The 14,455-nt window shown below is 36.7% G+C and overlaps 2 protein-coding genes across 2 annotated transcripts; both read left to right on the forward strand.

Moving 5' to 3' along the window:
* The first annotated feature begins 3,127 nt into the window (after positions 1-3,127).
* Positions 3,128-4,048, forward strand: LOC108632752 (uncharacterized). Its single transcript, XM_018037509.2, has 2 exons — positions 3,128-3,755; positions 3,858-4,048. The coding sequence occupies exons 1-2, from the start codon at positions 3,617-3,619 to the stop codon at positions 4,004-4,006; spliced, it is 288 nt and encodes a 95-aa protein (XP_017892998.1). The 5' UTR covers positions 3,128-3,616; the 3' UTR covers positions 4,007-4,048.
* Positions 4,049-5,958: 1,910 nt separating this feature from the next.
* AP-2alpha (adaptor protein complex 2, subunit alpha) lies at positions 5,959-13,879 on the forward strand. The gene is made up of 12 exons (XM_018037542.2): positions 5,959-6,178; positions 6,326-6,519; positions 6,641-6,872; positions 6,944-7,052; positions 7,207-7,850; positions 7,930-8,061; positions 8,142-8,339; positions 8,414-8,742; positions 8,818-9,086; positions 9,191-9,335; positions 9,407-9,614; positions 9,729-13,879. Exons 1-12 carry the CDS (start codon positions 6,128-6,130, stop codon positions 9,804-9,806), a joined length of 2,589 nt encoding a protein of 862 aa, XP_017893031.1. The 5' UTR covers positions 5,959-6,127; the 3' UTR covers positions 9,807-13,879.
* The last annotated feature ends 576 nt before the right edge of the window (positions 13,880-14,455 follow it).

Raw genomic sequence — 14,455 nt, forward strand, 5'->3', positions numbered from 1 at the left:
ATCGCGTGACTCATTTCGCATAATAAACCATCGAGCAGTCGCACGAATTTCGTTTAATAAAAATCTCGCGCAACTCGTTTTTCATTTTGTACTTAATCGTATCACGCTCGTTTAACATTCCGTTTCGGCTCGTTCGCGTCGTTCTTACATTCTTGTTAATCACGCGCGAACGAACATGTTTCAGGTGTTCTAATTTGGACAGGCGTACCGCGCCCGGCGAAGGCCAATGATTACACTACATAACTTTCTGTTTACGTCGCGCGTGAACTGCCTGAGATCTTTTTTTTCGCCACACTCAAGAGCGATGATGCCGGCCGCTATTTTCGCGCGTTGGTTGCACCCGCGTCACGCGCGAGAACCAAACTTGAATGAGAAACGCGTCACGACGCAACGCCTCCTTATTCTTCATAAATAGTCCTGCCCAGTATCTATCGTCGAAGATTTCCGGTGAATCAAACGATGAATCAAACCGAGCGTTTTCTCACAAACGTGGGGTAGCTCTACCTATAGATGAGAGTGTTGAATCACACCCCTATTGCCGGCAATTGCCAGAACTGGATGAATAACAGAACTGAGGATATGTTTGTCTAAACCTATCCTAACTTCATTTATCCGAACGAATTTATCAAATGTCATTATATTTTCGACCTAATTATTAGTGTAGTCAGATTTTTCGCTTAGGCCTACTTTGTTTTTCCAATAAAATTGCATAAGCAGCTACTATTACAATTGTAGTAAATGTCCCAATTTCTGTTCATTTTACAGTTTTTTCTTTATATATATAAATAACAAGCATTGTAGATCAGATTTCGTGAAATTCAAGGCTTATTTGCAACAAGGATCTTTACTAACACGTATTAAAATTTGCTGCGTCAAAACGTAAAATAATGTAAAAGGAGAGTGGCGTCGAGAACGATGACGAAGTATGTCAATGGCAAACCGTCCGTGTTCTCTAGACAACGCCTCGAAGCTTCTCTCTTCCAGAGAACGACTCCGTTCCTTCCCTGTCATGTGCGTTTCTTTCAGACACGACCACGGAATCCTTAAGTTCCACGCCACGTTCGACTCTGCGTGGGAGAACATGACGTCACCTCTGTGGGGGTTTTACTGATCGATAAAACGCGTCACAATGGTCCCTAATATGGAGTGGCATACTTTCCTTCATTACGTAGCTACTGCACTGTATGTAACACGCACATGTATTTCTCCGTTGAAAAATCCCTTTATTGAGAATGATAATAAAACAATAAATGTTATCGATGAAACTCCGTCACAGGAAACAGTACCAAAGTCATAAATCAACATTAGAAGACTTGCAATTCACGATCTAACAATTGCTCAATTAATCTGGTACTCAAAGCAATTATAATGAGAAAAAGATAAATTATTAATAGGTGATCCGAAAACTTCCAGGACTCTTTAAATTATATTGCACATTGACAATATTTCGTACAATGCTTCCGCGTGTATGTTAAAATGCAATTATATTTGCAACTCATACAGCAAATCCATTAAATTCAATAAATAATTACATTGTTGAGGCTAACAAGCGACAGAAACGGAGCAGCTTGCCAGACAATTATACGTAAGTATTGTGATACTCGTACGTAGAAGAAAATACCTAAAAATATAGTACATCTCGCGCAACGTATACATGACACTGGCTATTAATAGTTGACAAAGTTCGAGAGAGAGCCTAGGGGCCAGATTCGATGGAACGAATTCTGTAACCTTTCGACCGTCATTCTTCGACAATTCAATGTCGAGGATACCACGCGAACTCATTGCTCGCTTTCGTTTCTTTTGACCTTTCCTCATGCCAATTTCGATCATCATTCTGCAGATATTTTCAAAATATTCGTAAAATATAGTGAAAATGTTCCTTAATTTTTAGTTAGTTAAATATTTAAAATCAGCAGATTAAAAATAAAGAATTCATCGAAGGAGAAAGTTCATGTTGATGACACGGCCTGAATACGGTAATTTCATTCAATGTTTTGCTAGCAAGCAGGCAGTGAGCACTTAATAGTAATTTGTACTTGGCTTACTGAGAACGATTGAATGAGGAGATTGCTCGGTGTCGTCGTACGAGCACTTCGCATCGCAACCATTGACTTGAGTACAAATGGAACCTGAGGTTAACGCGCTGTGATGTCATCGTCTGATATCATAGAGTCCATCATTTACTTTGGCAACCGGACAAAAAAGAATTCAGCAATACCGTTGCGTCCTCGCTCCGGGATTGCTCTTTCAATTCCAGCTTCGCTTAATTCAATGAGCGGAATTGGCACGTTTGTTTCATACTAATCTCAGCAAAGTATATTATTATTCCATAATAAAGATTGTGGAAAGAGATTGCTCATTCTTACTATTTCCTAATATGTGTCAACGAAACACTTATTTATATCTAACTATTTTGATATTAACTATTGAATATCGTTCAAAGAAATTAAGTACTACATGGATCAAATTTTCAGCTATTTATTTGCCAGTCTGTGAAACACGATCCTGTTCGGTTTGTTGTAACATTCGCAATACGTAAGTTTGCAACACGATCTGGCAGCAACTGCTTATAGCTGTTGTATTACTTGCTGCATAAACAATATCGCTCTTCAATTAAATTACATTTCACTACCGATTACATCTCTGCCATGACAAATATTATTGTTAATAAGATATACAATAACATGAAAGTCAAGATTAATTCAGGTATTAAACTATGATATCAATGAGTATATTTTATTACATAGCTATGTATGTACATGTAATAACGTAAATAGTTTATTAGTAAAAACTACGATTGAGAAACGTGAAACATTAACAATAAGTTTCAACAGTTTCAACCTTGTTTGATATTAGTTAACGATCATCCTTCGCCTCGCTCCACGTGCGTGGAAAAAATGTCAGTACACGCACGTATTATGCGGCGGTATCCAATGTCACTGTCACGAATAAATTGACGGTATGCAACACAATGACAAGCGGCATGTATCGATTGTGCAAAAATCATTTCATAAATATTATAACCTTTGCATTATAACAATGTTTATGAGCGTGCATGTATATAATGCTCATCTTAATTAATGTATACATTGAATTATTGATAAACGGAAGCTGAGAAGAAACTTGGTTCGTTTCCAGCTTCTAGGGATAAAACAGGAAATACAACATCCTCCTTATTCTCCAATATTACTTCAGTAAAGTTTAAGTTTAATAGATCACTACTATAATCAAATGAACAGAGGACGTCCGAATCAGCGTTAATTTTTCATATTTGTCTGGCAGTTGAACGTCACACAAGAGTTAAAAAAGTAATAGGTTTACTCGTATATTTCGTATGATTGTACGGTGGTAGCTTCTTCTCGGTAGTTCTGCGAAAGAGAATTTATTTGAATTTTGAATTGTCGATACTTTGGCGCACTAATAAAGATTAGTGGTAAAATCTGTCAGCGATCATATCAGCAGAGCGGAAATGAGAGTGGCTAAGGTGTTCCCCATACTAGTGCTGCCACCAGCTTTTTCTTGCAGGGATCTGACATCTGACCTGACATCTGATCCAATCTGATCTGACCACGGCAAAGCTGACCATCCAACCACATCCAACTGACATCCAACAATGCCTTCAGGTCCATGCAATCGTGCAATCATGAAGACGCATACGAAAAATGAGAAACAATCTGAAAATATAGCCACAAACAAGAAGCCATTTGATAAGAAGAAATATAGACTGCAGAAGTATAGCAATAAATATAAAAGTATGTTTGAAACTATGCGATTAATATAATTTATACACGTATATATAGGTTAGATCTTAAAATTTTCAATTTCCTTTTTTTAATTGCACTACCGTTTGTTAGTTAATCAATGGGAGGAGCGCCGGAAGAAAGCTATCTTACGAGGTTTCTACAAGGAGCTTGACAAAGACCAGCAACAAAATTTAAAGACACAATCTGCTTCCAAAGGAGATGGTCATGAAGAGTTTGTATATTTATTAACCTTTCTATAAAGAAATATGAAAAGAGAATAAGATTTTATAAAATTCAGAACGTCACAGNNNATGTAACACAATTGTATATGTGAAAAAAGAATCTATTTTCTATGTAACTTTATGTGCTTGCTACTTAAGATTTATAAGTACTTGATTAAAATGAATTAATAAAAAAGCATGTCATATTTGATTATTGATTAAAGATTACTGTGATGTTCTATTTACTCAAAATAACGAAAATTATATAAGCCGGAGATTCCAACTCGGGTAAATAAAGCAATCGATCCACCGTATTCGAAATACGAATTTGCCCGCGCGACGCGCAAGACGCGCGCGCAATGGCATTTGACGGGCAGCCGTCAGCTAGTCAACGGTTGCAAATGGCGACAGCCACGAAATCTCTGGCACCGACTCGCGAATAGTTTCACGCCTACCGAGTGCTGCGTGATCGAGCTGTGCGTGAACGTTACCCTAACCCAAATCGGTATGTATTTAGAACACGATCCGATAATGCAAATGCATACGTGGATAACCTTTTTCCTCAAAAAAAAACTGTAACCGCGGTGCGCTACTCATACACTCGCATCCCGTGCGACAGATCATTAGAAGCGAAAAGCCATCGTTCTACCTATCTGTTCCCGTTGAAATAGTTCTTCTATCCGATCAGTTGATACGCGGTAGTATCGATTCGTTTTCCAGCGATTGTTAACGCTAGGCACGGGTATAATCTCGGAGAGATCTCCGCGTAATGGGAACCGCTATTGGAGTTTGTACGACACTGCTGTCAAAAAGTGTTTGCAGTGGAATCTAGGACGCGGTACCGGCTTAATAGCTAGATTTTCCTTTCGAGCGTCAAGGTAGACCTTTTCCCTCGCGTGAATAATTCTTTCAATTTCTAATGATCATGTAATGTGCCAGTAGAATCGGCGATCGTGCACGAACCCGGTGCAATGAGACAATCTTTTTCAAAGTCGCTGCCGAGACCGCAGAGCTCGTTGGTTCAAGTACTCTTAATCAGCGAATATCGTTCAGATCGGTTTCTTGAGCCTCCCCTCTGGACGTCTATTGCATGTCATTAAATAGCGATGCACATTCGCGAGAGTACAAATACATATTCAAGAAGTAACCCTTAAATGGCAGTGTGGAATTTGGTCCACCCTTCTGTATTTGTTTCAATATTTTATCTATTAACTTTTAGAAAACATCGTTTCACGGCTACAAATATTAATCTGTCACATAATATTCAATTATTTTTCGTCATCTTTTCTATATTAATTTTTAATTACTGCAAGAGTCGTAACTTAGAAGTTAATATATGCCTTTATTGAAATTTTGTAAATTCTGTTCCTTTTGTAGTCAAGTAAAAGTTTCTTATATTAATTTTAATGTTCTTATATATTGTTATACTGTGAAAAACAAAGAGGCAATTTCACTTTTAGATGATTGAAATTTTGACCCATGTTTCATTAAGAGATATGATGCCATTGAAATTGACTTCACACACAGAGTATTTAAAGCAGGGAAGAGTAGGAGGCAGGGGGCGGAGTTCTGATATAAACATATCTTTCTGATATAGCTTGTCTTTCACATTACTCTGACACTAATATGTAATACTTGGCATAATATAATAAATGACCATTCAAGCCAACTTCCAGTTTCCTTGGAAATTCTTATAGACACTAATCAATCATAGACCAATATCACGGTTATAGAACATTTTTGTTATTCAATATTATAAATAATTATGTAAACTGTGGAATTAGGAACTAGCTTTTAAAGGACAAATCAATACATCTTTGATACTAGTCCAAGTGGCATCCAGCCATTATAGTTTTTAACAAGAACTATAACAAATCATTAGATATAGACAGTATTTGTACATGTGCACTTATTTATGTTTCTTATATTTTTATTTATAGAAATCAATTACGAGTAAAACATTTTTTATGAATTCTTATTTATCTCTTTACTTTATTAGGTAAAAGCAAGGAGGCAGAAATTAAGAGAATAAATAAAGAATTGGCAAATATTCGCAGCAAATTCAAAGGAGATAAAACACTTGATGGTTACCAAAAAAAGAAGTATGTTTGCAAGCTTCTTTTTATTTTTCTGCTTGGTCATGACATCGACTTTGGACATATGGAGGCTGTTAATCTACTCTCATCTAATAAGTATTCAGAGAAACAAATTGTAAGTGTTGCAATTTATTGAAACAGATTGAATAATACCTTTGTAAATCGTCTTGATTCTAAACTTTAACTTGAGCATAACTATCGTTATATATAAAGTACTTCCAATCAAAGTCAATGTTTTATTTTATTTAACAATATGTTTTAGGGTTACCTTTTCATATCAGTCTTAGTAAATACGAATAGCGATCTCATCAAACTGATTATTCAAAGTATAAAAAATGATCTTGCATCGCGTAATCCGATTCATGTGAATCTAGCATTGCAATGCATTGCTAATATTGGTAGTAAAGAAATGGCAGAGACTTTTGGGAACGAAATACCAAAACTGCTCGTTTCTGGGTACGTGAACGTTTCGTAACTTATTTATTATTCAGTATCTTATTCCACTCGTTATGTACAGTCTTGCTCGAAGTAGTATCAAAAGATCTATCACTCAGAATAAAATAATTGCAAATTGTAGTGATACTATGGACGTGGTCAAGCAAAGCGCAGCATTGTGTTTGTTACGATTACTGCGTACCGCTCCAGACGTTGTTCCCGGTGGGGAATGGACTTCGCGTATAGTTCACCTATTGAACGATCAACATCTCGGTGTCGTTACCGCGGCTGCCTCTCTGATCGACGCCCTTGTAAAAAGAAATCCGGATGAGTACAAAGGATGCGTCAGCCTAGCGGTTTCGAGATTGAGCAGGGTATGCCAGTTATTTGTTATTCATCGACTGATAGTCTAAAGACGCTCCTTTGATCTTTATTGTCTCATTAGATCGTAACATCAAACTACACAGACCTACAGGATTATACGTATTATTTTGTGCCAGCACCTTGGCTATCCGTTAAATTGTTGCGATTACTACAGAATTACACACCGCCTGGTAAATACCTTCATTTACTTAAATCTATATGTGCTAAATAATGGACATAAAGTAAACACGATATTTATTATTGCTATTTGCATAATCAACTACAGTTTATGTGAAGCCAAAAAAACAAAGTAGCATAAACTATTTCAATTTATTCTTTTAACAGCAGAAGACCCGGGAGTACGGGGTAGGTTGAACGAATGCCTAGAAACGATATTGAACAAAGCTCAAGAACCACCGAAATCGAAAAAGGTGCAACACTCGAACGCGAAGAATGCTGTGCTATTCGAAGCGATTAGTTTAATCATTCACAATGACAGCGAATTGCCATTATCGGTCAGAGCGTGCAATCAGCTTGGTCAGTTTCTATCGAACCGCGAGACGAATCTTCGTTACTTAGCGCTTGAATCCATGTGCCACCTGGCCACATCCGAACTGTCGCACGAGGCGGTAAAAAAGCATCAAGAGGTCGTCATCTTGTCAATGAAGATGGAGAAGGACGTATCCGTTAGACAACAGGCTGTTGATCTCTTGTACGCGATGTGCGACAAAAGTAATGCAGAAGAAATAGTACAAGAAATGTTGAACTACCTCGAGACAGCTGATTACTCAATCAGAGAAGAAATGGTTCTCAAGGTAGCCATTCTGGCTGAAAAATATGCTACCGATTACACTTGGTATGTCGACGTGATACTCAATCTTATTAGGATAGCTGGTGATTACGTCTCGGAAGAAGTATGGTACAGAGTTATCCAAATTGTTATCAACAGAGACGATGTACAAGGATACGCAGCGAAAACTGTTTTCGAGGTAAATGATATACATACGCGCATGTTACTTTTTTATTTGGAACAATTAACAAAACGCCTGTACGACAATATTTTGTTAGGCTCTGCAAGCACCTGCTTGCCATGAGAATATGGTTAAGGTAGGCGGCTACATACTTGGCGAATTCGGAAATTTAATTGCTGGGGATCAACGCTCCTCACCCGCTGTGCAATTTCAGTTATTACATTCCAAGGTAAATTTCATGCGTGCGTATATTATCGTGCATTTGCGTGAATTATACGATAGACTAATAAAATTTGGTTTTCTTTTCAGTATCACTTATGTTCTCCTATGACTCGAGCCTTGTTACTTTCAACGTATATCAAATTTGTTAACTTGTTCCCGGAAATGAGAAACCAAATACAAGATGTTTTCAGACAAGACAGTAATTTGCGTAGCGCGGATGCGGAGCTACAACAAAGAGCTTCGGAGTATCTTCAATTGAGCATTATAGCTTCCAGCGATGTTTTGGTATATAATTCGCTCGAATAAATGTCATTCACAATTTTTACAATATCGGGTTAACTCTTGTAATATTTTTATAGGCAACCGTTTTAGAGGAGATGCCAGCATTTCCGGAAAGAGAATCATCGATTCTCGCCGTTCTTAAGAAAAAGAAACCGGGTCGAGTGCCCGAGAATGAGATTAGGGAAAGTAAAAGTCCCGCACCGAATACGAATCATCACGTGGATGCGCCTGCAACTCAGACGGCAACAGTTAATAATACGTCGGCAGATTTATTAGGTCTTTCTACGCCGCCATCCTCTCAACCAACCAGCAACACAGGAGTTTTGCTCGACGTGTTGGGAGATATTTATAATATGCCAAACAAAGTTGCTGCCAACGGTGCCCCGAACACATGTAATCCCAAGAAGTAAGTCGATTTGAAAAATGACTTAATTTATATACTCTCGAAGCTCTTCTAAATTTTCTATTTCCTCCTTTTCAGATTCGTTTGTAAGAATAACGGTGTGCTCTTTGAAAACGATTTGATCCAAATCGGAGTAAAATCAGAATTTAGACAAAACCTGGGACGCGTTGGTCTTTTTTATGGAAACAAAACTCAGTATGCCCTTCACAGTTTTCAACCTCAAATATCCTGGTCCGAGGAGAATCAACAGAAACTGGCTGTACAAGTGAAGCCGGTCGATCCTGTGCTCGAAGCTGGTGCTCAGATACAACAAATGATTAATGCGGAATGTATCGACGACTATTCCGGTACAAATTTCATAATATTTTTCTTAGTTAATGGTATTACATCGGCGCTATCCAGTACAAGATTACTAAGCGGGTCGACTTACGCATTGTCTTTATCCGTGCAGGCGCGCCGAGCATGCTTATTTCCTTTATTTATAACAATGTGCCACAGAAGATAACGATGCAGTTACCATTAACAATTAATAAATTCTTCGAACCTACGGAAATGAATGGAGAATCGTTCTTCGCGCGGTGGAAAAATCTCGGAGGGTGCGTAACAGTTTATCATTGATTTAAAATAAAGAAAGTCATGAAAATCTAATAATATCATAAACTTGCAGCGTGAATCAACAACGTTCGCAGAAAATTTTCAAAGCGCAGCAACCGATGGACCTCGCGCAAGTTCGTACGAAACTACAAGGATTCGGAATGCAGCTGCTCGACGGTATAGATCCGAATCCCGATAATTTCGTTTGTGCAGGTATAGTACATATGAGAGCACAACAAGTAGGATGTTTATTACGTTTGGAACCCAACAAACAAGCGCAGGTAATAAAATAATCTGATAATATCTTTCATGTCAATTCAGTTAAAAGTAAAACTAAACTCCTTAACTAAATAGTGAATAATCTGTTAAGTGAGTTACGAATCTAATTTTTATAGATGTTCCGCTTGACGGTGCGCTCGAGTAAGGAGTCGATGTCAGTAGAGATCTGTAACCTGCTGGTGGACCAATTTTAAATACGGCCTAGCAGGCATTAAAACTAATGTAAGAAACAATTTGAAACGCCGCGGGAAGACATATCGCGATCGCAAGAAGAGTATCGTCTCTCGATGTTCCCGAAGATACTGAATGATTGTTTGTTAAGAAATATTCGTTGTACCCAAGCTTACACTCACAGCGCGGACATCGGAGAAGTGAGTCCTCGCGTGTAGGCGAAGCGTTGTTACCACTTTACGATTCGAAACCAATTGGAATGCTCCGTAACGCTATCAAGGTAAATTGCGTGTACGAGAATAAACAAAAATACGTAGACGATGACTACAGTGGATGATCATTGGTCTACGGGCAAAGGTAACAAGCAAAGATTACTATCTTCTTTTTCTGTTTTTAAATTATCATGTGTCTGTTAGCAAAATTGATTGTAACTTATGTCAAATGACAATTAGATATTTGCCACGAGTATCCGCAAAGATAGAAGAGAACCCAAGAGAATTAAATCGCATTCAAATCATTAGCGTACATTTTTTACAGACAATTTTTATAGTTAGTTGTTATGCTGATATAAAGGACTTTTGATGAGTTTACCAATCATTTATACCGATTTGCGCGCTCGTGGCTTTGTCCGTCATCTATGACTCCTCCGAGCTCTTATCTTTTTCTACGTAAGATTTATTATTTTTCATACTCGACTCCTTTGTTTATCCTTCTCGTCTTTGAGATTATCATTGTTGCGTGAGCGAGAGTAGATTTGGGCACGATGACAGTAGTTGTATAATATTAGTTGTTTACCGTAGGCATTTTCCTTGTATTTAACGGAGCTAAAAATTTCTCTTGTAATTAGTAGATTCGAGATTTCATTGCTCCCGTCCCGTGATTCCCCTTCCCTCTTCCATCAACTTCGCTTTTCTCCCTTTCTCCTGATTTTCCTTACCTCATGCATTAATGTATAAAAAAGAAAAAAGAAGAGAAGATCCATGGCTGGTTACATTCATTGAAAAGTGCGACTAAGTTCGGTGAGAGGTAAACGAACGAGCAAAGAAACAAGGAAACAAGTAATTTTTCTAATCGTCTTTAACGAGTCTTGTGTGAGATGTATATCTCGGTATATTATATCTTGTACAGATGATAATACATATTTGCGAATGCGTTGGTGGCTATTAGAAAATGAAGAAAAAGAAAAAGGAGAGAAATAGAGCAGCTCTAAATCGACGTTTGCGATCAACTCACGCTTCATGTGTTATTACTTTATCCCGATTATTGTGGAGAATTGTATATCGCCAATTGAATTGTACATACATAAAGAAATTCATTGATTGACCTAAGCGTCAACGTAGGTGTCATTACACGTGAAGAAAAGTTGAGTGAGTACTTGCAGGCGCGGCGATCCCTCTGTAATAATTATCGTTCGTTCCTGCTGTATCGTTTATACATATATGCTTCTTTATCATGCGAACACGATATGTATATTTTTTTATGTTCGTACATAGTATAAAATTACATTGGAAGTCTTTCTCCTTAATCCAAACCCGTGATTCCTTTTTATTGTTTTAGACTACACATGAATTCAGGGCTAGCATGAACCGATAAAGAGATCTGTATAGATGACGCGTTGTTTTATCAAAATGTTTTTTTTTATCTTGTACTGTTTACTGTATAAATTTTATCAATCAAAAATGTTTGAAGGTTCAACAGCGACGAATCTTAAGTTCGTTTAAGTAGCGCGAAAAATGTGAGTTCAAAGAGCGTTCGTAATCTCGAGGATGTATTATTAGTATGTGAACTATCGTTAAATCGAATGAAAAAGAAAATATTTGATAAAATCTACGTTCCTTTTCATTCGATGACCCGTGAGAAAACAGAACGAATGCTTATTAAATTTTAATTCATGATTTTTTCTTTTTAATCTGACTTTCATTGCGAATTTTATTTTGTAATAAACGAAAGTATATCATGTCTAGTAATAAAATTATTTACAAAATACACGCGACTGTGTGTACTTTGGAAAAGCCGGATAATCGCGATGACATTTACAATCTGTTTTCATTTAGAGAAACGCGACATTATACATTACGTAAGGAATGAACATTCCTAAAGTGGCACGAAGAGCCAATTCGTGTACGTAGCATACGCGCAGTGGTATTTTGTATTTAAGTCGATTACGTAGTTCCGAGAACTACTGTATTTTCCTTTTTAAATACGCCTCGTTAATTTATAGACAAGGAGGAAAAGAGAACGGATTAAAAAATGAGTGTTCTGTTTTATAGTTCAGTCGCTCCATCGATTTTTCTCGGTTTTTGTACATACATACATACATACATACATAAAATGCAACAAAAAAATCTATTCTAATTTTTCCGTTCTCTGAATCATGAAGCAGTGAACGGCGTGCGTGTAATCGTTAATTAAATTGATCAAACGAAACGAAATAGATTCTCGGACGCGATCACCCAGTCATGGATTTGCTGCTGGATTTTACGTTTGAAAGAAAAAACGGGTCTCGTATCGACGATTCAAACAGTGTCTGTGCGTTTATCATAAAAAAAACGGATGTGTGAATCATGGTCATTCGGCGATCACGTTTCAAACGACACGTATATATATTATATACACACGCGCGGATGCATATATGCATAAATATAAATAGAATATACATAATTCATATAAATATATATATATATATATTATACGAATTATTCAGGAGAGATACGTGCGGGTATGCACGATTGTTAGATTATTATGTTGCGGTGTTTTGATCGTATTTGACGATCGCGACCATACGCAGGTACGCGAAATTATTGTAACGATTTATACTCGTAATTAAAATGAACAGACAGAATACAATGCAGCAAATTATTAGAATTGTGTTCTATACATATAAAGATAACATTTATAAAATAAATAACTGGTATTTAAGTTAAATTCTAAGAATGAAGTTTGTATGCAAATGTGATCCTCTCATATATTTCATTTCTCAAAAAGTATTCATTCTGCGGTCAATTTTAATTACGAAAGTATCATCGCTTCAATAGATTCACGTGGTGGCGTGTTTAAATGAAACGCGTTTGTTACAACGCTACAGAGATTTATTCCGATAAATCCTTTATCTATCTCTTTCTCTCTATCTTTCGTGCTTCATTTTCCCCGTGTATAGATTTAACGTAAGAATTTTGTTGGATGTAGTGAAAGAAATCTTTGCAATCGATTATTCGAAGTCTCAAATGTTCGCTGTCGCTCACGACACTTCATTTCGGTATAGCTAGTATATGTATTTTGTAGTAATGCGTACAACACAACGTATTTTACAGTGTAGATGCTCTGTTTGTTGTACATAAGTAGCTTTTTTTATTTATTTGTGGCTGTAGTGTGCAAGTGGAATTCGAAGGCTCAACGATTTTCCAATTCATCACGAGTCTTCTTGTACCAAAAATTGCAAATCTATATTGAATGTTTGAAGTTATGGATAAAATTTTGGAAATATAAATTTGGAAGACTATCACACTTCTTGTTTTGCATATTAATATGCTGTATATATAAACGAAGTTGATATGATCTTCTACAGTCGTAAATTTGAATTGCAAATTTTGTTAAGCCATCGAAAATGGTTGTTCCTCGTTTGTCTGTGTTTAGTTTAGACAACGTAATTCGACACGTGCATGATCGAAATCAACCAGTAGTATGATGTTTTTATAATTTCTACGTTTAATCTTTACGCGAGGAAAACTGGAAAATAATTTTGGATTATTTTTAACGATTACATTCATTTTCTCTCTTCCATTGTCAACGCGAGAACAGCCTGTAGAGACTTTTCCGCGAACGTTATTTTGTATCGTTTTACTCTACGTACATGTACGTTTGTAAAATGCTATTGATTTATATTATTAAACTATACATATATACACATATATCAGTCTCGTACAAAAGTGTGTTTTGTCTAAATTATTTGAATTTAATTGAAACATCTGCGCTTGAGCAACATTTCGTCCGATGTACAATTTATTTATCGAATAACTAATGAAATTACGATATTTGAAGTGCTTGTTCGTTCAGGGACTGAAATTACATGACAATATAAACTCAGTTCGAACTAAAATTTGTACAATTTTACAATTGTCAGGAATCCATAAAACGAAAGACATATAATAATTCTTATATTTCTCATCTATTGAAGAAAAGCAATCTTCGCTCGACAAAATACAACGAACGATGCAAACCATTTTTCAATAAAAAAAAAATGGTTCGTATCATTGCTTGAACATAAAAAATCGTCCAGCTTTATAACGCACGAATATTCGAACGTCTTCTTCAAATTTAAACTGTATAAATTGTGCAACACAACATTCGATGCGCGTTTTCTTAGTATACAAAAATGAAAAAATCTTTGCGTAGTTGTTCAAAGCTCTCAGGTATCGTGCCAAAGTGAGAGCGACGAATCGATGATTTCTCGATCGATTTGAAAGTATTCATGTTTCCGCGGGGTCCATATTGTCCATATTACTACTTATCGATCATAGTCAATGTAGAAACAAATTAATACGACAATGTCTCATGAATTGTGAATCCGTTGTGAATCAAGACCTACACACTACACATGTGTATGTATACTTAAATTTACGCCTAAAATTCGATTACGTCCGGGAACGTGTTGTGGTGTTTACGATGTGTGTTT

This window comes from Ceratina calcarata, unplaced genomic scaffold, assembly GCF_001652005.2.
Source record: "Ceratina calcarata isolate Rehan_Ccalc_2016 unplaced genomic scaffold, ASM165200v1 scaffold171, whole genome shotgun sequence".
In the NCBI taxonomy this organism is placed as follows: Eukaryota; Metazoa; Arthropoda; class Insecta; order Hymenoptera; family Apidae; genus Ceratina; species Ceratina calcarata.

What these genes read in the sequence shown, in the direction of transcription:
- LOC108632752 (XM_018037509.2), top strand. Translation starts at nt 3,617, where the DNA reads ATGCCTTCAGGTCCATGCAATCGTGCAATCATGAAGACGCATACGAAA. An exon ending in GTATAGCAATAAATATAAAA is followed by an intron (nt 3,756 to 3,857) that starts GTATGTTTGAAA and finishes ACCGTTTGTTAG; the next exon opens with TTAATCAATGGGAGGAGCGC.
- AP-2alpha (XM_018037542.2), top strand. Translation starts at nt 6,128, where the DNA reads ATGGAGGCTGTTAATCTACTCTCATCTAATAAGTATTCAGAGAAACAA. An exon ending in CAGCGAAAACTGTTTTCGAG is followed by an intron (nt 7,851 to 7,929) that starts GTAAATGATATA and finishes ATATTTTGTTAG; the next exon opens with GCTCTGCAAGCACCTGCTTG. An exon ending in CGGTGGAAAAATCTCGGAGG is followed by an intron (nt 9,336 to 9,406) that starts GTGCGTAACAGT and finishes ATAAACTTGCAG; the next exon opens with CGTGAATCAACAACGTTCGC.